The 23,453-nt window shown below is 35.8% G+C and overlaps 3 protein-coding genes across 3 annotated transcripts; all 3 read left to right on the top strand.

Moving 5' to 3' along the window:
* The first annotated feature begins 4,512 nt into the window (after positions 1-4,512).
* Positions 4,513-5,172, top strand: LOC146905596 (uncharacterized). The gene has a single exon (XM_085722379.1). It carries the CDS (start codon positions 4,611-4,613, stop codon positions 5,043-5,045), a length of 435 nt encoding a protein of 144 aa, XP_085578505.1. The 5' UTR covers positions 4,513-4,610; the 3' UTR covers positions 5,046-5,172.
* A 10,712-nt stretch (positions 5,173-15,884) lies between these two features.
* On the top strand, positions 15,885-16,734 carry LOC146905595 (uncharacterized). The gene is made up of 2 exons (XM_085728582.1): positions 15,885-16,364; positions 16,588-16,734. Exons 1-2 carry the CDS (start codon positions 15,885-15,887, stop codon positions 16,732-16,734), a joined length of 627 nt encoding a protein of 208 aa, XP_085584708.1.
* A 5,211-nt stretch (positions 16,735-21,945) lies between these two features.
* Positions 21,946-22,461, top strand: LOC146905594 (uncharacterized). The gene is made up of 2 exons (XM_085728580.1): positions 21,946-22,188; positions 22,240-22,461. Exons 1-2 carry the CDS (start codon positions 21,946-21,948, stop codon positions 22,459-22,461), a joined length of 465 nt encoding a protein of 154 aa, XP_085584706.1.
* The last annotated feature ends 992 nt before the right edge of the window (positions 22,462-23,453 follow it).

Raw genomic sequence — 23,453 nt, 5'->3', positions numbered from 1 at the left:
ATTTGTTGTTCAACCTCTACATTTTAATTCAACGTTGGCTTTAACCGACACTTAATATATCGCGTTATTTTATCCCTCAAATATGACGAAATTCTAGCCCGTGCTTGGCACGGGTGTCCATCTACAATATAAACAATTGAGACCCTTTTCATTCACAAGTACACGTGGCAATTTCTAGGATCATTTACATTAATGTTAGGCTAATTAATCAATTTACAATCAAATATATCTCATTTGACTTTGAAGAGCCTATAAATATGTCATGATTACAATCAAATATTTTTTTAAAAGACGTATTATTTCAAATCTCCGTTAAAATGATTGTAATTACCCATTATTATTTTGAATAAAACACATTTACTCCATAATATAGGTACTATACCACCTCTAACGCAAAAAAAAAAAAAAAAAAAGTATATATATCTGTAAAAGGGGCACTAGCCAACATACATTATACACCAACAATCGATCTGAGTAATATTTTTTTCTCCTCTGCGTAATACCTATGTTGTTCCATGATTGAGTTTATTGGTTCTTCCGTTTGTTGACTTATAGATTTGTATATTCTTCTTAATTCATTTTAATTTAAAATTCAACCTTTCACTTGATAGAACTTGAAAATTAAGAAGTGGCAGATCTATGATTTTTTAGAATATAGCTTTAGCATAAAACTGATGAATGAATACAGTCATTTTGTTTACAGGTTTAGGGTTCTATATGGGGTGAAGAAGTTTTGAGTGGTGGGTGCAAATGCTTGATTACGATTGAAGAAATCATAATTAGTGTAGCTCCATATTATTATTTTTATTATTCAATTTCTTTCTTTGATTGTATTTTTTATTTTTTTTGTTTCTGAGCAGTGACTTAGAAACCTGTTATCAATGAACTATTATTTGATTTTTTTTAATAAAAATCAGTAGCATCATGGTGAAAAGAGATGATTGATTTGTGTATATAATATGAATGGTAATCATATTTTTCCGTACGCACCAATCAAGAATCATACCCTACCAAATGGTTAATGAGTCAAATAACTACACTTGTGTCACACTATATATGTTGGTTGAATATCTCATTTTATAAGAAGTCAAAGATCAATTAAATAAATGAAAATATCTTAAATTGATCTCAGTATCTTTAAATGATTAATCTCATAAGTTCTATGTGAAAAATATCTTTGATTTACCCAATAAAAAAAGAGGTATTCAGGTTTAACAAAGGTTGCTAAGAGTATTAATCTTTTATTTAAATATTTATTTACATTCGATTTGAAAGATAAATACTCATGCTCTAGAATAAATAAAATATAAATACTCTTAGCACACTTTCTCTTAATTCTTTTATCTTTTAGCTCACTTTGTTAAAAATACTCTTCTTTAGAATAAATATAATCGAATGGAAGTAAACATTTTGAGAAATATATATTATTTTTATAAAGATAAACATCTTTTATAATAACCAATACTTTTCCCCTAAAAAACCAATACTTTTGAAAATAAATAAATATTTCAACAAGTTATTAAAAATATAATTGAATAAAAATTTATTAAACAACTATATATTTTAAGGGATTCTAGGGTGAGGGGTCAATGAAGTCTTCACTGATGAACCACAAAAATAACAACATTAGATTTTATCAATGGTTCGGATCTAACGTAAACTGAAATGAGAATCTGTACATTTTACCACACACAATCAGAAACTTTTCAATCATCTTCAACCTTTAATTTATGATCAAATATGTAGCAAGCATAAAAGGAGCAGATGGATAAAAAATCTTCAATCTCCAATTCTTTCTTAGTTCTTAAATTGAATAAAAATATTTTACATTTGCAAGTGTAATTTGTGTTATTTTCTATCAGGCATGATACGAGGACTTGATGTGAAGGTTGATCCCAGAACTTTGTTTTGATCCAGATTAGGAGCAGTGTCTAGCGCAGGAGAGGGGACAAGGATGGCACACAACACTAGAATCGAGAAAAGATTGGACAACACGTCGGTGACCAACCAGTGCATGGAACACTGCCACCAGTCGTACGAGCGCATGAGGGGCTCACTGAACCAGCACGGTGGCAGCGGATGTCGACCCACAACGACTATGGACAATGCCGAAATTGCGATATGCATATGACTTTGTGATGGAGTTATTTGAATGCTTGCTTAACCCAGACTGTGCAATTTCTACAACAGAGGAGACGAAGAAGAAGAAAGGATTATTTGATTTTTGTTTCAGATCCAAATTATGAGGAAACAAAAAAAAAATTCATTTACGAAAAAAAACCTCTAAGCTTTACGAAAATAAAAGTTTATGGATTCAACTACAATGTTACAAGGTTATATGTGAGCATATGTAAATTAGAGATTTTACAAATTAGGGTTCATGTTTTCAAACCTAATTCATTTTCTCATTATAATTTAATTCAATTTTTGTTTTTGAATTATTAATCAATTAGTTTTTACATTTTGTATGTAATTAATTATTTATGTTAATGACATGTAAACTCAATAAGCCAACACACAAGGCCACGTTACCACCACGTCATTAATGACAATGACAAATCACTAAAATTGACGGGGTTAAAAAAAACCAAAAAAAATGTAAAATAGGGGGACTAAAATAGAGTTTTTGAAAATAGGGGGATTAAAATTCCGATTAAGTTATAATAGGGGATCAAAACTGCATTTCAGCTAAAATATTATTTTTGTTCTTCATTTTTTATTATTTTAAAATTATTTTTATTTAAAATTTAAAATGGTAAAGGTCGACCATTAGACCATATTTGAGAGATCCATATTAGACACACTGTTATCATTAAACTACTTTTGTGGTACACTTTATTTTTTGATGAAGATTTGTGGTACATTGCATTAGACGGTGTATCAGTTTTAAATCAACACATCTATCAACTTGCTAGGGATGCCAAGAAATATTCACGGGCACATATGCTCATATTTTATCCGTGGATACAAATAGGGTTATCTTTGATATTTTGGGTGTCCTGTGCTAACAATTTCAATTTAGCAAAGTTTCTATAAGCAAATGCAACAATAGTAGTATAAATATTATATAAGTGAGATATGCATTAGGAAATACTTAAATATCAAATTACAAACGAGAAATGCTAGCAACACACATTCTAACACACACTTTTCAACACACTCTTTTTGATTGGTTAAAACTCATATGAGATCCACCAAATTTATATGGGACCCACATGATTTGGTGGGATCCATGTAAATTTTAACCAATCAAAGAGAGTGTGTTGAAGAATGTGTCTTAGAATGTGTGTTGCTAGCATTCCTCATTACAAAAACATAGATGGCTCAATGTTTTAACAAAATCATATCAGAGCATTAGAAGAAAGTGAACAAACTATAATTAAATATCAAATTAACTAAACATGAGAGGGTTCAATGTTTTAACAAAATCATATTAGAGTATTAGAGGAAAGTGAGACAAACTTATTGAAAAAGGAAAATCAAGTATGACTTTAAGCTCAAGGGTTAGATAAGATGGTTCCTTAAAACTTCTTATACATATAAAATAAATTAATGACAAAAAATAAATTGTTGTCTCTAACCAAATGGGGTCATGTGCAATCACAAACGCTAAACGTCATCAAAGCCTCCATTATGCACGACTATCCGTCAATCGAGTATTTGTTGGATTTTATGATATCAACGAATATTTACGAATATTCACAAGTACATTTTTTAACATAAAAAATGAGCTTTGTCGAAAAAATCTATAATTATATATAATTTATCCAACATCTTCTGACAACACAAAATAATATTAAAATCACTTATATTAATATTTTTAAATTTGATATATTATTATTTTATTATTTCTAATGGACACCGAACAAAGAAAGTTTGTGAATTTGAACCTAATGAACTCCACTAAAATATGGAAAATCAAAATGCCACACCAAAACGAAGAGCAACATAATACGGTCACACTTAGATGATGACATCACAAACAAAACAAAAGAAAAACCAAATCTATGTAAAAAAAATTCACTTATTTAAATATAATGAAAAAATAAAACGATTAAGAGGAATAATTTGAGACCAAAAATTGACCATAAATCAACCTTCTCCTAATTGATGAAGGGGAAAAGATACAACGATAAACAAACTTATTTTTCTTTTTTAGACAAAATTTATTTTAATAAAAAATTATTTACCCGTGCTTGGCACGGGCTCCATACTAGTACTAGTTAATATTAATAATCCATTTTATAAATGTATCTACCGATCAAAGCGGTCAACTAAATCCCTTATTGATTTGCAATTTTTGACAAAATTAAAAGCTACAATTAGAAAACACAAGTCAAAATGTCTACAAATAAACTCCTCTCGTTGGCTCCAATTCAAGCCCTATGCATCACCATTAATTTACCGCAAATTCCAAAACCTTAATTTATTTCTCTAATCTTGCACCACAATTTCCCTAACTTCTCTCACACTCGTAACCTTATAAAACGGTATTCCCCACTCAAACCAATTCACCACATTCATTCTTGTTAGTATTTTCTCTAATATTGTTTCATTAGAGAAATACTAACAACACAAACACACAACAACAACACAACACAATAACAACAATGGCTTCTAAGATATTCGTTCTCGCGCTCATCTTTGTTGCCATTGTTGGCGTGGCTATGGCCGCTGATGCCCCAGCTTCATCACCAAAGTCATCAGCAAAGGACTCACCAGCTCCATCTTCAGAAAAGAAATCACCAAAGTCATCAGGAAAGGAATCACCAGCTCCATCTTCAGAAAAGAAATCACCAAAGGCATCAGCACCAGTTGCAGAAGCAGAATCCCCAAAATCCCCAAGCCTCGCAGATTCTCCTCCCCTCTTTTTTGATCCACCTCCTGCCCAATCCCCAGTGGCTGAGGAGCCTGTTGTGGCTGTCCCTCCTGTTTCCGGCCCTGCTGCCGGCCCTACTCCCGCAGCTGATGAAGCTAGTGGTGCTTCTTCTCTAAAAGTATCCGCTGTTGTTGCTGTCGCCGTAGTTGGTTTCTTCGCCTTTTAAATTATTTGTAATGAGCTTTTGAGGAAATAAATTTGTTGTTGTAACATTGGTGCACCTTGTGCTATGTTGTGTTTGTGAAATGTGCATGATCGTATAATATGATTATAATATCAAGAGATTCAGATTATTTATTGTTCCATTCATTGAAAAGGTAAAAAAATTCAAAGAGAATAGAGGTGATGATTGTCCTTAAATCAAAACCAAATGCTCATTTTTTAATTAAAAATAATAATACACGCAATTGGTCTGAAATTGGATTAAAAAAAGCCGTATCTGTAGAAATTGATTGAAAAAAATTCAATAGAATATTCAAACCGACAAAATCTACATGGTTCAATTCGATTCAATTTTGATCAATTTTTTGAAGTAGAAACAAACCAAACTAAACTGATGATATAGGTTTTGGTTTGGTTCGGGTGATTGGATAATCTAAAAATATAAAAATTCAATCAGATTCAGAATTTTTATTTTTTTTAGAAGAAAATAAGATTCAGATTCTCTACTCTTTTTGTTTGTGTTTGTTGCAATTTCTTATGCAGTTTTCAATAATATTTGTTGCTGCAATTTTCAATCTTACCAGATTCAATCTAATGATTACAATCCACAATTTTCACAACAATCGTCATATTACCGCATATGTGTGTCTATATATAAATTGGGTAAATAGTGTAGTCCATAAATTTTTTTTCCTATTAAAGCGAGCAAGTGGGGGGATTCAAGATTTGAATTTCGGCCCTTGCATGTGGCAATGTCAGGTTATGTGAGAGTGAGAGTGAGAGTTGTTAGTGATATGGAACTTGACTCTCAGACTACAGAACAAACTAAGATCATACTAACTCCATTTCTCATTGAAAGCACGCTCACTGCTTCAGTCCATAATAAACATGTTACCAAGGTTTTCAACATCAAAGTTGAAAGGGCGTAGCAAGATCGCAATATTGAAGATCACAATCAAAATCAATGAATTCTACTAACATTATATTAAATATATACTATAAAGTGCATAAACTATTTAAAGTTTGAAATCTTTAATGCGAACATAAAAAAATCAAGTCTCGAATCTTAAGCATAATCGACTCAAAGTCTCAAATTTTAAATATAAAACAACCAAGTCCACAACATACTAAAAACCTAGATGCTACAAGCCAACAACACATCACGAACACGACAATTATAAGTCAGAGCAAAATTGAAGAATCACTTAAACCTAAACGAGTTCGAACGGATTTTGCATATTTTAAGATTCAACTCAGAATTCATATTGGTAAAGCATAGCAAAATCGTAGGATTTTAGGATTCTAACAACAATGCATGTTACCGTACAGTGTGTCAAGTGCAAAACTAAATACTGTAAAAAAAGATGTACTTAAATAACATTAGCATAAAGCCACAGAACTACATGTTTACTCTTTGATCATTGCTTTTCCGACTTGATTAAGTCTCTAATAACACATGGAAAGTACAAAATTGCCCCCAGCGGTAGTTAACTACCACTGGCCACAGCGGTAGTTAACTACTGCTGCGATCTGGGAATAAACAAGAACAGAAACTGCATTTTCTGTTTACAGAAACCTAAACCAAACACAGTCAACTTTAATCCAAAATCATCTAATCTTAAATTGCACGAAAATCATCCTAACTTCTTCAAGTAAATCACAAGTATGTTCTTTTCTTCCTATTTATATGCATTGTAGGTTGTTTATGACTTTATTTTACTTAATTTTGAGCAAAATGTTCATTTTAGGTTAGGTTAAAAAAATTGCAAATTAAGTATGATTTTGATGTTATAATGTATTGTTGTTGCTGGCATTGTTGTTTAGTGTAGGTTTAGGTACAATGTAGTTGTTTTGATGGTGAATTAACACTAATTGTGTTAGTAATTTGGAATGCACTTAAGATGTTTGATGAAATTCCTAAGAGAACAATTCTTGCTTTTTTTGTGTAATTTTTTTTTCAAATATGTTAAATTTTATAAAGTATATATGTTATAATGATTCTAAGCTTCAATTTTTACTTTTTTTGGCAAGTTTGATGAATTACATAATGGTATACGTTACATAAAGTATGATGAATGTATATATGTTATATTAAGTTTGATGAATGCATAAGTATGTTTTGGTGATATGTTACTTGCATTTTGGTATTGTATATAATGTGTGGGTTTATATCCATTGTTCCATGCCTTAGGTTGTGTTACCGTAAAAGTATATAGTTTTGAGGAAATGCCTAAATACATTTTGTCCATTTATTTATGTTTTTTTTTGGTACAGATATTGTTGGGTATTTGTGTTGGCTGCATTATTGCTAAAATAAATATCCTTGTTCTGTAAGTTGGAACCAATGTTCCAACATGTGGATAGGCAACTCTGTAAGATGTTGGATACAATGTTCCAACATCTTAACACGGTTCAGTGTGTCTGGGTTCATGCCTAAATGTACGCGCGCCCTTTATTGTTTAAGGAAACAATATTTCCTTTACTTATTGATCAAGCAACGCGCATATCATCTAAGAATCAGCTGTGGAATATTTCTAAATTAGATATAATATTTTAGGAAATATTTATTATTAATTTGGAATGCTCCTATAAATGTTCTGAAAATATTTTAGGACTTTCCAGATTTGTTTCTGATTCTTGTTATGCAGATTAGCTGAACTGATCTGCAAGTTACTGAAGCCCAATAATTTATTTAGCCCAAGCTGATTCAGTATAAAAGGAAGACTTCAAGACCTAATTGCTCATTCAAGCCGTCATTCTAAAAGTTAGATTTTTAAGGTTTGAGTCTTCATGTATTCTGCTCTTGTATCGTTTGTGATGCAAGTTTAGAATCTCTTATTGTGTGCCTTTCTTGTGTCGTCTGTGATACTTGTTTAGGACTGAGTGTGTGAGTTTGATACTCTTGTGCACTAGACCGAAGTTATTAAACAAGGTTCTAGTTGATTGTGTTGGAAGGTAACTTCTACTTTTGTTTTGGTTGAGGTTTGATAGGTCACTGGGGCGGTGACTGACCATTAGGATAGTGAGATGCGATCTCAGATCTAAGAGTTCCTAGGTTAAAGTCTAGACGGGTAGGTCTTAGGTCATATAGTGTAAACGAGGAGTTTGCTGAGAGCTATTGAATAAGGACTATACTAGTGGATTTCCTTCCTGGCTTGGTAGCCCCCAGACGTAGGCGTGTTGTGCCGAACTGGGTCAACAAACTCACTGTGTTCTTTACTTTCTTGTAATTTATTTTCTTGTTTTTATTTCTGTTTATCACGCGATGTTGGAACATTAAATGGAACACTGCAAACGTTAAAACATCTGACAGAACATTTAAAACAAGTACGCTAGAATTTCATTTGGTATCAGAGCAGGCACCCTGCCTGTTTTAGGGTGAGCTCCAGGGAGTTCTATTCTAGCATTATGGACAAGGAAGGTGGATTTGTAAACAGGCCCCCTCTGTTGGATGACTCGAACTATGACTACTGGAAATAATGCATGAGTGCTTTTCTCAAATCCATTGACAGCAAAACCTGGAAGGCAGTTCTGAAAGGTTGGGAACACCCTGTGACAATTGATGCTGATGGTAACAGGACTGATGTATTGAAACCAGAAGAAGAATGGAGTGCTGCTGAAGATGAATTGGCTCTTGGAAACTCAAAGGCATTGAATGCTCTGTTCAATGGTGTAGACAAAAACATGTTCAGACTGATCAAGCAATGTATTGTGGCTAAGGATGCTTGGGAGATTCTCAAAACTGCTCATGAAGGTACTACTAAGGTAAAGAGTGCTAAATTTCAACTCCTTACTACTAAGTTTGAGAATTTGAGAATGCTGGAGGATGAAAGTATTCAAGATTATCATCTGAATATCCTTGATATTGAAAACTCTTTTGAGTCCCTTGGAGAGAAATTTTTTGATGAGAAACTAGTCAGAAAAATTCTCAGATCCCTACCCAAGAGGTTTGACATGTTACAACTATTGAAGAGGCTCAGGACATTTCAAGCTTGAAGGTTGATGAGTTGATAGGGTCCTTGCAAAATTTTGAAATAACTGTCAACAACAAAACTGATAAGAAAGGCAAGGGGATATCTTTTGCTTCTTGTGTAGAACCTAATGAGTCACAAGCAAATCAAGCAGATGATGAAGACATGGCAGAGTCTCTGGCACTTCTTGGGAGACAATTTAAGAAGTTCTTCAAAAGGTTTGACAGAAGGTCCAGGCCAAATAGTCAGAACATCCGATCCAACATTAACAATCAACCTAGTAAAGAGAAGGTAACAAGACCTGATGAAATGGACTCTCGCTAAAGGAGTACAATGTCATGAATGTGAAGGGTATGGTCACATCAGAACAGAATGTGCCACTTTTCTAAAGAAACAGAAGAAAAGTTTGGTTGTGTCTTGGTCAGATGAAGATGACTCAGATGATGAGGTAAAAGCTGAATCTGCTAATCATGTCTCTGCCCTAGCTGGTAGAATTATGTCAGATACTGAGTCTTATGAGGAAGAAATGTCGTATGATGAGCTTGCTATATCCTACTATGACCTGATGGCTAAAAATACTGAATTAACTCAAAAGGTTGAGGAACAAGCAAGGGAGATTGAACATCTGCAAAATGAAAGGTTTGATAATCTGGCTCACATCTCAGAACTTAATGATGAACTGTCAAGGTTGAATCTTCAACTGGAACAGATGAAAGAACAGACTTGAATGAAATCAGCAGAGTCAATGTTCAAACATCTAGAGGAACATCAGACTAAGAAGAAATCAAAGACTTGGGTATGTGATCACTGTAAAGAGAAGGGACACATCACACCCTACTGCTTCAAGCTGCAAGGAGAGTTCTTGCACTTTCATCAGAAACTATCCAAGAAAGGATGGAACCACAGAAACACCAATACTGGGTTAATAGCTCACACATCCCCCAGAGCATCATCTAAAGAGGACTGGTATTTTGATAGTGGTTGTTCAAGACATATGACTGGTGTAGAAACCTATCTGGAAGATGTAAGACCTTATATTACCAGCTACGTTACTTTTGGTGATGGAGCTAAAGGGAAGATTGTAGGAATTGGAAACCTGATTAAACATGGGTTTCCAAGACTTGATGATGTGCTGCTAGTTAGAGGATTAACTGCAAATCTAATTAGCATTAGTCAACTGTGTGACTTAGGACTGAAATTAAACTTCACCAAACCAGAATGTCAGATCTCAGATGAGAAAGGAGAAGTTCTTATGAGAGGCACAAGGTCCAAAGACAATTGCTATATGTGGGTGTCTCAGGAGGAGGCATTCATCTCAACATGTCTTTTAAGCAAAGAGGAAGAGATCAAGCTGTGGCATCAAAGGTTGGGACATTTGCATCTGAAAGGGATGAAGAAGGCCTTGTCATCAGAAGCAATTAGAGGTCTACCAGATCTGAAGATTATTAAAGGAAACATATGTGGTGAATGTCAGATTGGCAAACAAACAAGGATGTCTCTTCCAAGGTTGGAACATCAAGCAACCTCTAAAGTTCTTGAACTTTTGCACATGGATCTGATGGGACCTATGCAAGTTTAAAGCATTGGTGGAAAAAGGTATGTTCTTTTGGTTGTTGATGATTTCTCTAGATTCACTTGGGTAAACTTTATTAGAGAAAAATCAGATACTTTTGATGTGTTTAAAGAATTGTGTACACAATTGCAAAGAGAAAATGGTAGTGGCATTGTTAGAATCAGAAATAATCATGGAACTGAATTTGAAAACTCTAAATTTGATGAATATTGTACAGAAGAGGGAATCAAACATGAATTATCATCACCCATAACTCCTCAGCAAAATGGTGTGGTTGAGAGAAAGAATAGGACTCTTCAAGAATCTGCAAGAGTTATGCTTCACGCTAAACATTTACCTTATCGTTTCTAAGCTGAAGCCATGAACACAGTTTGCCACATTCACAACAAGGTGACACTAAGAACTGGTACCACAGCAACTCTCTACGAACTTTGGAAGGGAAGGAAACCTACTGTTAAATATTTCCATGTGTTTGGTAGCAAGTGCTATATCTTGTCTGATAGAGATTACAGAAAAAGATGGATCCTAAGAGTGATGAGGGAATTTTTCTGGGGTACTCTACTAACAGTAGAGCCTACAGGGTTTTCAATTCCAAAACTGAAACTGTGATGGAATCGATTAATGTTGTGATAGATGATGTGCCTAAAGAAAGGGTTCCTGATGTTGATGCTGATGTTGAAACACCTACTCAAGAAACAAATGCACCTACCCAGGTGATTGAATCTGAACCAGAGAAAGATGAAAATGAAGATACTAGGCCGGAACAGATGTCCACTACTAAAGGTCCTTCTACAAGAATACAGAAGAATCATCCTCAAGACCTTATCATTGGGAATCCTGATGAAGGAGTCACAACCAGAAGGTCACTTAGAGTCATTGCCAACTCTTGCTTTGTGTCCAAGATTGAGCCTAAGAATGTCAAAGAAGCACTGATAGATGATTTATGGATTGAAGCAATGCAAGAAGAACTTAATCAATTCAAAAGGAGTGAAGTGTGGGATTTAGTTCAAAGACCTGAAGGTGTAAATGTTATAGGCACCAAGTGGATCTTGAAAAACAAGTCTGATGAACATGAGACTGTGACCAGAAACAAAGCAAGACTAGTAGCTCAAAGCTACATCCAGATAGAAGGTCTGGATTTTGATGAGACTTTTACTCCTGTTGCCAGGCTGAAATCTATAAGATTACTGCTAGGTGTATCATATATCTTCAAGTTTAAGCTATTTCAAATGGATGTAAAAAGTGCCTTTCTGAATGGGTACTTGAATGAGGAAGTCTATGTTGAGCAACCTAAAGGGTTTATTGATCCCAGCTTTCCCAATCATGTGTACAGATTGAAGAAAGCTATGTATGGCTTAAAGCATGCACCTAGGGCTTGGTATGAGAGACTCACTCAATTTCTTGTTGGTCAAGGGTATAGGAAAGAAGGTACATACAAGACTTTGTTTGTAAAAGATGACAATGGGAGATTGATGATTGCCCATATATATGTTGATGACATTGTTTTTGGTGGAATGTCAAGCAAGATGGTTCAACATTTCATTCATCAGATGCAGTCTGAGTTTGAAATGAGTCTAGTTGGTAAATTGACTTATTTTCTTGGACTTCAGGTTAAACAAATGGAGGATAAAATCTTCATTTCACAGAGTAAGTACGCCAAGAACATTGTGAAGAAATTTGGCATGGATAATGGTGGTTACAAGAGAACTCCAACTGCCACTCACTTGAAGCTTACAAAGGATGAAAGTGGTATATCTGTTGATCAAAGGGTGTACATAAGCATGATTGGGAGTTTACTTTATCTCACTGCAAGCAGGCTAGATATCACCTTTGTTGTAGGTGTGTGTGCAAGGTATCAAGCTGAACTAAAGATGAGTCATCCGACTCAAGTGAAGAGGATACTAAAGTATATCAATAGCACCAGTGACTATGGAATTTTATACTCATCCTGTGAAAACACTAAGATGATAAGCTACTGTGATGCAGACTGGGCAGGAAGTGCTGATGACAGAAAAAGTACCTCTGGAGGATGTTCCTTTCTAGGAAATAATCTGATCTCCTGGTTTAGTAAGAAACAGAATTGTGTGTCTCTATCTATTGCTGAAGCTGAGTGCATAGCAGTTGGGAGTAGCTGTTCTCAACCTGTTTGGATGAAGCAGATGCTGAAGGAGTATAATGTGGAACAAGATGTTCTGACCTTATACTGTGACAATCTAAGTGCTATCAACATTTCCAAAAATCCTATTCAACATAGCAGAACAAAGCACATTGACATTCGACATCATTTCATCAGAGATCTTGTTGAAGAAAAGGTTGTGACACTTGCGCATGTAGACACAGAGGAGCAACTGCAGATATTTTTACCAAGGCTTTACATGCAAAACAATTTGAAAATCTACGAGGCAAGTTGGGAATTTGCCTGCATGAGGAGGCCTGATTGTCTGTGGTGTGAGGCGTGCTGACAAATCTCTATTTTTTGCACGTCTTTGTATTGTGGAGTATACAAGCAATGATGTACTCCTGATGTTCTTAACAATTTCTATTTGGCACATTTTGTGGCTAAAAAGGGGGAGAAAAATTTGGTATATCTTTATCTATACTCCCTTTCTGTATATGTGTTCTTCTGCATGTATCTTGTCTGCATTAATCCACTAATGTGTATGCCTGACTATTATAACTATCATTCGTGTGGTTGCATTTATTTTGCAACTATTTCAGGTTATGTGTAGATGTGGGTACTCATGTTGCAACATCTTGATGATCTTAATGATAATCTGAGAATATGTTCTCAGTATTTTTGAATGTACATGTTCCTTGCTGATATTCTCTGGAATGTTGGGACATGTCTAAGAAGACTAGTGTAGATATTAGCACTTGTGCTAGAACATCTCTATGATACTTCTGAGAGTCTATTTTTCTCAGATGATGTATATGTTCCCTGCAACTGCTCAATAAAAAGTTGGAACATGTCTGTGAGACCTTGTGCAGATGTTGGCACTGAAGCTGCAACATCTTGCTGTAATTCTGAGAATTTATTTTTCTTGGAAATCTAAGTGTACATGTTCCTTGCTACTGCCTTATATTCTGGAACATGTCTGGAAGACTTCTTAAAGTCTCAGTGTGTGTGTGACCTTTGATAGGTCTGCTAGCATATATCTGCTGATAGGTTTGCTAGTTAGTGAATATTCCTCGAAAGATCTTATGCCCAAAACCTGAAGTTTCTTTGTCTATGCATTAGGAGTGTTTGTCTGTTCAAAATATCTGTATGCATGTATTCAGGGGGAGTAATGGAATATTCCTGTAAGTAGTCACTCATAAATTCATATATTCTGGGGGAGTGATACTTCTATGTTCCAAGCTGAGTGAAGGATGTTGAGTCAGAAGTTTAAACATCTGTGTCTGTCACTTGTAAGTATGTGAATTTATTTTTCCTTGCTTCTATATGCTGTTAGTGACAGTTATATGAAGGCATCCAAGTCTGTCACATGTAAGTGTAGGAATTAATTTTTCTGTGCTTCTATGGTTGGTTGGTGACATCACTCTGTAGGTATCGGAAATTATTTTTTCCCTTGCCTCTATGTGTGGCAGGTGCTCCTGTCTGACGTTCTGAAGGATGTTGGAACATCCTATGTCTGTAGCATTGGAACTTAGCTTTCCTCTGCTCTTGAGAGAACTCGCTTCTCTCTACATCTGTGTGGGAATTTGTTTTCCCTGAATGTAGCACATGAATTTATTTTTCCTCTGCTCTAGTGGTAAAGGATGTTGGCACATCCTCTGTACAAGAACTTATGTTCCCTAGTTGTAGCTTAGGAATTTATTTTTCCTTAGCTCTTGAGACTATGCTATTGATCTGATCCGCTGCTGCATGTCTCTGATCTAGTGTAATACCTCTGCCAGCTGAAGCTGTGATTGAAGACTCGTGAGGCATTCTATGTATGCACACTCTTGCTATCTCTAGAGTGATACTACCTACTACTCCTCCTTCTTGAATATGCGTTCGTGATGACTTGAGGAAGTGTATCGATGGCATCTCTTTGGATTTTCTGTACTAGTTGTTTCTTCATTGGTGTGTGCTCATGCTCTTGGAGAAATGGTCTTATGTATCCCTCTGTTTCATAAGTATTGGCCTTAATTTTATTTAGCCAAAAGTTTGACAAAGGGGGAGATGGTTGGGTATTTGTGTTGGCTTCATTATTGCTAAAACAAATATCCTTGTTCTGTAAGTTGGAACCAAAGTTTCAACATGTGGATAGGCAACTCTGTAAGATGTTGGATACAATGTTCCAACACCCTGACATGGTTCAGTGTGTTTGGGTTCATGCCTAAATGTACGCGTGCCCTTTATTGTTTAAGGAAACAATATTTCCTTTACTTATTGATCAAGCAACGCGCATATCATCTAAGAAACAACTGTGGAATATTTCAAAAGTAGATATAATATTTAGGAAATATTTATTATTAATTTGGAACGCTCCTATAAATGTTCCGACATTTTAGGACTTTCCAGATTTGTTTCTGATTCTTGTTTTGCAGATTAGCTGAACCGATCTGCAAGTTACTGAAGCCCAACGATTTATTTAGCCCAAGCTGCTTCAGTATAAAAGGAAGACTTCAAGACCTAATTGATCATTCAAGCCATCATTCGAAAAGTTAGATTTTTAGGGATTAAGTCTTCATGTATTCTGCTCTTGTATCGTTTGTGATGCAAGTTTAGAATCTCTTATTGTGTGCCTTTCTTGTGTCGTCTGTGATACTTGTTTAGGACTGAGTGTGTGAGTTTGATACTCTTGTGCACTAGACTGAAGTTGTGAAACAAGGTTCTTGTTGATTGTGTTGGATGTAACTTCTACTTTTGTTTTGGTTGAGGTCTGATAGGTCACTGGGGCAATGATTGTCCATTAGGATAGTGAGATGGGATCTCAGATCTAGGAGTTCCTAGGTTGAACTCTAGACGGGTAGGTCCTAGGTAATATAGTGTAAACGAGGAGTTTGCTGAGAGGTATTGAATGTGGACTACACTAGTGGATTTCCTTCCTGGCTTGGTAGCCCCCAGACGTAGGCGTGTTGTGCCGAACTGGGTCAACAAACTCACTGTGTTCTTTACTTTCTTGTCATTTATTTTCTTGTTTTTATTTCTATTTATCACGCGATGTTTGAACATTAAACAGAACACTGCAAACGTTAAAACTTCTGACAGAACATTTAAAACAAGTACGCTAGAATTTCAGATATGGATGGGTAGGAGGACGAGCGGTAGCGGTGTATTAGAGAGGGTAGGATGCGCAAAGGTAAAGTAGCTATGACAAATAGTCATCGAAAGGAGCTGCAGACTAAAAACCTGTATGTTCCAAAGATCCGGAAGCGTAGGTACGCGAGGCTAGGTGGAGAGGGCTCACAGTCACAGATGGATTACTCCCAGGTGGTTGATCCGACACAAGCGCATGAGTATGCCGGGTATGCAGAGGGTTTTGCTGGATATGATCAGATGGAGGAGGATGCTATGTTTTATCAGCCGAAGGAGGAGGCATCTCAATATTATGAGACAGCGGAGGTGGCACAAGGTGAGGATGATGAGGCCGAGGATGTTGAGGTAGAGGATAACGACGGTCATGTGCATGCGACTGCGCCTGAGCCCGAGCTTAGGCAATGTCGTCTTGCTGAGGTGGCACTTGTCGTGCCTATTAAAGGGCCTTCCTTTCCTGGAGGTCCTGAGACCACACTATTGTTGTCCGACTTCGCAGAGCACGTGGTGATACCTCTTTGGGTGAACGATAACAATGTAAGTGTTTAAATTCTTTAAATTTTTAACCGTTAAAATGTAAGTGTTTAAAATTTTTATATTTTTTTTATTAAATGTAAAAATGTTTTATTAAATGTTAAATGTTTTAGGTGATTTAGTTATTTAGTTATTAAGTATTAAATGTAAGTGATTTAGTTTTAGTTGATTTAAAGTGATTAATTAAAATTTATAGTGATAATGTCTTAATTGATTTGATTTTCAGATGTGGTATGATAAGGAGTATCACAATGTAAATTCAGGGAGAAAGGTGAGAGAGCTTTCTAAGTTGGAGGAGGGTTTGAGGTGGTTTTGGGATCCTGTGGAGGCGTCTCGCTTACATGATCTGATATACACCGGGTTTCGAGTGTGAGCCATGCCATGATACAAACTCTCTATGAGAGGTGGCACACAGAGACCAGAAGTTTTCATCTACTTGTGAGGGATATGACGACCACTTTGGACGATGTGTATAATCTCCTCCACCTTCATATCGAGAGTCGCATGGTGGACCTTGACGCGGTAGTGTATCGAGCACATGTGATTACACAGATGACTAAGTTGTTGGGCATGACAGATGATGCTGCTCGTGCTGAGTCAAAGAGTGAGTTTGGTGCTCATATTAGTTATCCCACACTGAAACGACTTTATGAGGAGCACCTGGCGGTAGATAGAAAGCTGCATGACCCACAGACGAGGGAGGAGCGGCTGGATAGCGATTTGAGGAGGAGTTGGTGTGTGAGGAGTTTTCTTCTTTATCTTGTCGAGAGTGTGTAACAATCCGATTTTTCGCTAGATTTATTTTATTATTTATTTATGTATGTTTATATGTACTCATATGTGATTAATTGCCTCTGTGTATTTTTGGCTGGGAATTGTAGAATTCGGTGTTAGAAGGGTATTTTAGTCATTTTGGACTTAGGGGTATTTTGGTCATTTTGTGAATAGCTGTAATTTATTAATTTTGAGGAAGATTATTTTACTAAGTGCTAGGGAGTTGTAGTGAATTGTTTTATTACCGGTAGGCGACCGTTATTATTACATTTTATCGTTAAGTGAGTAGTAACATTTTGAATTAGATTAGTAATGGGTTAGGCCCATGAAGGCATTGTGAGTTGAGCCCAATTAAGTAGAACCTATATAAACACTATTCTATGAGGAAAATAGGGTTTTACCAACATTTTTCACAATTGAGAAGAGGTAGAGAGAGAAAGAGCAAGAGGAGATAAGGGTTTGAAGAGAAAGATCTAGAGAGCGCTAGAGGAGGCTAGAGATTCAAGCTTTGGGAGCTAAAGTGAAGCCTTAGTTGGTGATTTTGAAGAATTAAGGTAAGGGGGTTAGAATTCAATCATAATTAATAGTAGTTGTTCTTCCCTAATTCTTTGTTTAAGTGGTTAAATTGATTTTAGATGTAGTAATTCGTGCTTAATTTTGATGACATGATTATGTACATGAATTGAATGATAATTGTGTTGTTGTTGTTGAATTTGTATGTCGAAATGGGTTTATATGCATATGACATGCTCTTGAGTGAAAATGATGAAGAAACATGTTGTTGTTGAATTTTTTGTTGTTGATGATTTCATGATTATATGTTGTTGTTGTGATTAGATGTGTTGTTGTTAAATTGATGCATTGGGTATCATGAATTGGTGGATTGGTGATGAGTTTGTTGTTGTTGTTGAAAGTTGTGGAAGTTTGGTGAATTGGTGAATTATTGATGAATTGATGTTGTAATCTCAAAACTTGTATATGTTTGAGTGTTCTATAGTGTATATGACCTATAAACACGTTTTGGGTTAAGTTTTGGGGTTTGGAATGATCAAAATGGGGATTTTGGGTGGAAATGGGTTGGAACCCGTAACTGATTTTGAACTGTTATGGTGTAGGACGCTTAAGCGTGCAGAGGACGCTTAAGCGACCTACCAGCGTACCAGAAGCGTGCTCCAAGCGAGCTGTTCCAGAAGCTACTGGAACTAGGACGCTTAACCGTGCAGAGGACGCTTAAGCGTGCTAAGCCCAGTTTAGCCAATTTTGAATTTTTGCTTCGTGCACTTGTGGGCCAATCTGAGCTTTCTAAAATGTTTTTTTGACTTGTTTAACCTCTATTTGTATACTTAATCCTACTGGAACATCATTTGAATCAAATTGGACTTGAATTTGTGAATTTAACTTAACTTTTGAAAAATGGTCCAAAACGTCAACTTACCGGAAACTCGTTTTTCTCCGGAAAATGAGGTAGGGTTAAGGTTGTACAATGTTTATATGATTTCTAAAAATGGTTGTGATTGGTTTCATCAAGTCTTAGCTTGTTTTGCTTTGAAAATGGGATTTTTCTTGAAAAGTGATAAAGTGAGACGAACTTTGTGAATTTCATGATTTTGTCGAGTTTAGCCGGTGAAACGCCAAGGTATACTCTACTTCACTTATATGTAGCCTAAATGTATACTTAGTTGAGGCATTAGAACTTGTTTACTGGGTTTTGGTTCAATTGCCCAATTATTCTAATGTTGTGATTTTGAAAGACGAACTTGATTGAAAATGACTTTAAGAGCTGATTGCCTTATGAATCCTTTGTGGATAGTTTGTTATAATTATGTGAAGTTGATTGATGTATATATGTGACGACTATATGTTGATTGAACTATGAATGTTGTTGGTGATTTTATATATGACGAGTGGTGGTGAATTGTTGCAATTGCATATATACTAATTGTTGGTGATGGTGTGGTTATTTGTTTGTGTGAACATATGCATTTGTAGTCGAGTCATATGTTCATGCATTCATGACTGATGGTGGCGGATTTTATATCCCATTGAGGTGATTATGATGTTTTTGTTGCATCATGGGTGACGACCTTGAGGAGACTTGGTACCACGTGCATATATGTGTTGAGTTAGGCGCATATCATTGTAGCATGAGTCTTAAATGGTGCATTGAATGATGGATGGGATGAAAGTGTGGTTGATGAATACATACTTGTGATAATTAGAATTGTTATGTGAATGAGTATATGGAGGTTAATTGTTCATGTTATGTGGTGAAGAATTGAATTGATCTATGTGTGTCAATTTGTTTATTATTGATTATGACTGATGTAAAGCTAACCTCCAGTGGTTTTGACCACCTACATGTCTGTATGGATGGGGAGACGCTGTGCAGGTGTAGTTCGCTTTTGGTGAGTGCTTGGATAGCGGGAGCTATCTCCGTTATCGGTTGGAGTCGTAGGTTTAGGCTCTGATTAGGTTGTCGATGTCTTGTTGTTTTGTTGGATTTATTTTATGTTATGTTGAGTTTGACCCACTTGTCGGGATTTGGAGAATTTATGTGATGATGTGTATTGACCATGGCATGTATATGTTGGAGATATTTGAATTGTATCAGCTGCAACTGTTGAGATGTTTTATATATATGCATGTTGACTATATTGTATTCGCGTGTTTTATCGTTTTAATATAAATAGGGCGTTACATAGTGCGATGTTCACTAACAAAACGAACAGACGCATCGACTCTATATATCTTGATTGTATGACGGACTTGAATGTTATTGGGAAGTGGTCACGGGGAGGGATGACCTTAGCTTACCTATATGATTATCTTGATGATTATGTTCATCTGTGTAATAAGACGATGGCTGATTGTGTGACCCTTCGTATGGTAATAATTTAATATTTATCTTCATTTATTTATGAATTTATTTTATAATTTTTATCATCATGTTAGATTATTTTTTTTCCTAAGCTCGTCTACATATATTTTGGATTTTATTTTAATATTTTTGTGAAGTTTTTATAATTTATTTATCATTTTGTTAGATTTAAGATTTAATTCGAATATTTATTTTTGTGTATTATTTCTTTTGCAGGGATGGATTTTGGAGCATTTGCTAGGTCCGTACCCAAGGAAATAAAACAAGAGCTGGAATCTAGAGAAACCATGTACGGGGAGATGGCTTACTACTAGAGGGCATATAGTTGTGCACCGTTATCGCTCACGGCTGGATCACTTAGAGGTGGATGATGTGAGGTGGTCCACATATGATGATTACAGATAGATGCGCCCTTTTCAGCTTATTGTCACTTACTTGGGATGGCTGATGTGCGGGAAGGAGATTGAAATTCCGGTAGGCTAGCTTCCTAATGGTTTATATGATGTTTCAACACAAGACATAAATAGTATGTTGAGATTAATGTTTAATCATCAAGCTAACGATAAACAAACAGATCAAGGAAAATATAAAAGACATAAACGTAAATGGCACAGGTTATTTGTTAACCCAGTTCGATGACAAACACACATACTCTGGGGGCAACCAAGCCAGGAAGGAAGTCCACTAGTGTAGTCCTGGTTCTAAGTTCTCAATAAACTCCAAGTTTACAACTTATCACCTAGACACTACTCGTATTGACTTCAACCTAGGAACTCCTAGATCTAAGATCCCATCTCACATCAACTCAATCACACAACCTGTGATTACATTGATTACAATCAAGAAGGAGACACACTCCAATAAATAAAACCTGCTCTTTGCTTAAAAGCTTCAGAGCGATTGACAAATACAACTCAACTAAACACAGTCCTAAATTTGCATCAAGGAGACACAAGAAAGTCTCACAATCAACAGAGACTCAAAACCCTAAAAATGATCTTTTATCAATCGATGGTTTTGATACAACTCAACTACAGGTCCATCTCAGTGCATCAAGATGATACAAAGAGAGGCTCACAAATAAAGCACAAAGCTTAACAACGAAACCCTAAACGACTCATTTCAATAATATTGAATTGGTGAATAAAACTAGGGTCTGAGTCTTCCTTATATAGTCATTCAACAACATTGGCTGTATCGTCACAGGCTAAAAAATCAGCAAACCAAATAACAAGTTTCCTAAAAAGTTGAAGCATCTTTAGGAAATAAACAAAGTCTCTAGAATGTTGACACATTTTTAGGAAATAAACACAAAGCTGATTCTGGTCAAACAAAATGCGTCTTAGCCCACAAGTAAAGGTGTGGATTCCTCAAATAATTAAAACACATTAATTATGGCACAAAATCCGGGCACACCGTTAATTATGGCACAAAATCAGGGCACACTGAAAACGTACCCACATGTTGAAACATTGGGTCCAACATCTTGCTTGTAAATTTGTTTTACCAATAATGAGGCCAACATACAAATATCCAAAAGAGAGGGTGTACCATCATTTACCTGAGCAGGTTAAGAGGCAGTTTGGCTTTATATAGGACATCCCCAGACATCCGTCAGTTTTCCCTGAGATGCCTAAGGAGATGCTGGCTATATGATTATCTTGATGATTCTGTTCGTCTGCGTAACATCACGACGGCTGGTTGTGTGACCCTTCTTATGGTAATAATTTAATATTTATCTTCATTTATTTATGAATTTATTTTATAATTTTTATCATCATGTTAGATTATTTGTTCCTAAGTTCGTCTACATTTATTTAGGATTTTATTTTAATATTTTTGTGAAGTTTATATAATTTATTTATTATTTTGTTAGATTTATTTAAGATTTAATTCGAATATTTATTTTTGTGCATTATTTTTTTTGAAGGGATGGATTTTGGAGCATTTGCCAAGTCCGTACCCAAGGAAGAAAAACAAGAGCTGGAAGCCGGAGAGACTATGTGTCGGGAGATGGCTTACTACCAGAGGGCATACAACTGTGCACACTGCTCACGGCTGGATCGCTTAGAGGTGGATGATGTGAGGTGGTCTACATATGATGATCACAGAGAGATGCGCCCTTTTCAGCTTATTGTCACTTACTCGGGATGGCTGATGTGCGGGAAGGAGAGGGTGGGCCGTCATTTACCTGAGCATGTTAAGAGGCAGTTTGACTTTATATAGGACATCCCCAGACATCCGTCAGATGTCCCTGAGATGCCTAAGAAGATGTTGGCTACTATGTTGATAGACTTGAGTCTGTGGTTATACACTGTTTGGGGACAGAGGTGTCAGAGAGCATGGGAGCATCAACCTGGCTACATGGCATGGTATGCCAAAGTCTCTCACCCTTGGATTATCGCACCTGGTGAAGGATCTCCTCCTAGGTCGGCGAACCATGAGTAGCTTATGGAGGAGGAGAATGCCAGAGAGATGTCGGACACATTGACGATCATCAGGGAGATTGTTCAGATGTCTAATGGAGCATTGGCCATTAGCGACCAGCTGAGTAGAGAGGAGTTACTGCAGGTTTTGACCCATATTAGCAGTACTGGTCGCCCTGCCCTTATGTATCAGATTTCCATGCAGCGTAGGGAGCATATACATCGTAGACAGCAGGGTTGATCATTAGGCTTTTTTATGTACATTTTGACTTTGATGATGGTGATGTATTATTATGACATTATTCGTACCTTGTGATATTTCTATGACATTTTCGTACGTACCTTTATATTATTTCTTGAGTTTTATTTTTATTATGTTAAAATTATTTTCTACCTTTTATATTGATGAATTTGAAATTGGATGAAAATGAGTGAAAAAATGTGTTCAAAATAATATGTATAAACATGTTCAAATGTGGGGAAAAAGGGAAGGAGAAAGTTGCTAGAATTTGAGCCAGGAATGCAACAGCAGTTAACTACTGCTACGGCTGGCCTCAGCGGTAGTTAACTACCTTCGAGGATAAATTGGTATTTTCCATGTGTTAATAGGAAGTTCTTAATGTCAGAAAAGAAATTTTCTTACTCTTTAGTCATGCACGCAGTGCGGGACCTATGTTGGAGCAGGGACAGATCTATGTAGTCCCCTTTGTAGGCATCTGCCTGCACTATGTTTTGAAGATTTTTGTTTTTAAGTGGTATACTATATTATATGTTAACATTCTGATTAATATGGCTACACTCATCACACAATATAATCTCTTCAAATTGCTTATCCAACATAAAATGTATGTTCAAAGAAAGAAAAAAAGTTTAAATAATTGGTTAATTGTTTAATAATATGTGATTGTATTATTATTATTATTATACATCACAAACATTTTTTTTTGCCATGTTGCAAGAGTCTAATTCCTTCCGCTATACTCCACTACTGTTGCTATAGAGAGTGGTATTGTA

The sequence above is a fragment of the Medicago sativa genome, chromosome 7 (genome assembly GCF_051527215.1).
Source record: "Medicago sativa cultivar Bolivia chromosome 7, Bolivia_mono, whole genome shotgun sequence".
Classification (NCBI taxonomy): Eukaryota; Viridiplantae; Streptophyta; class Magnoliopsida; order Fabales; family Fabaceae; genus Medicago; species Medicago sativa.
The sequence above is the reverse complement of the archived record's forward strand: the minus strand, read 5'-3'. Positions and strand labels throughout refer to the sequence as shown.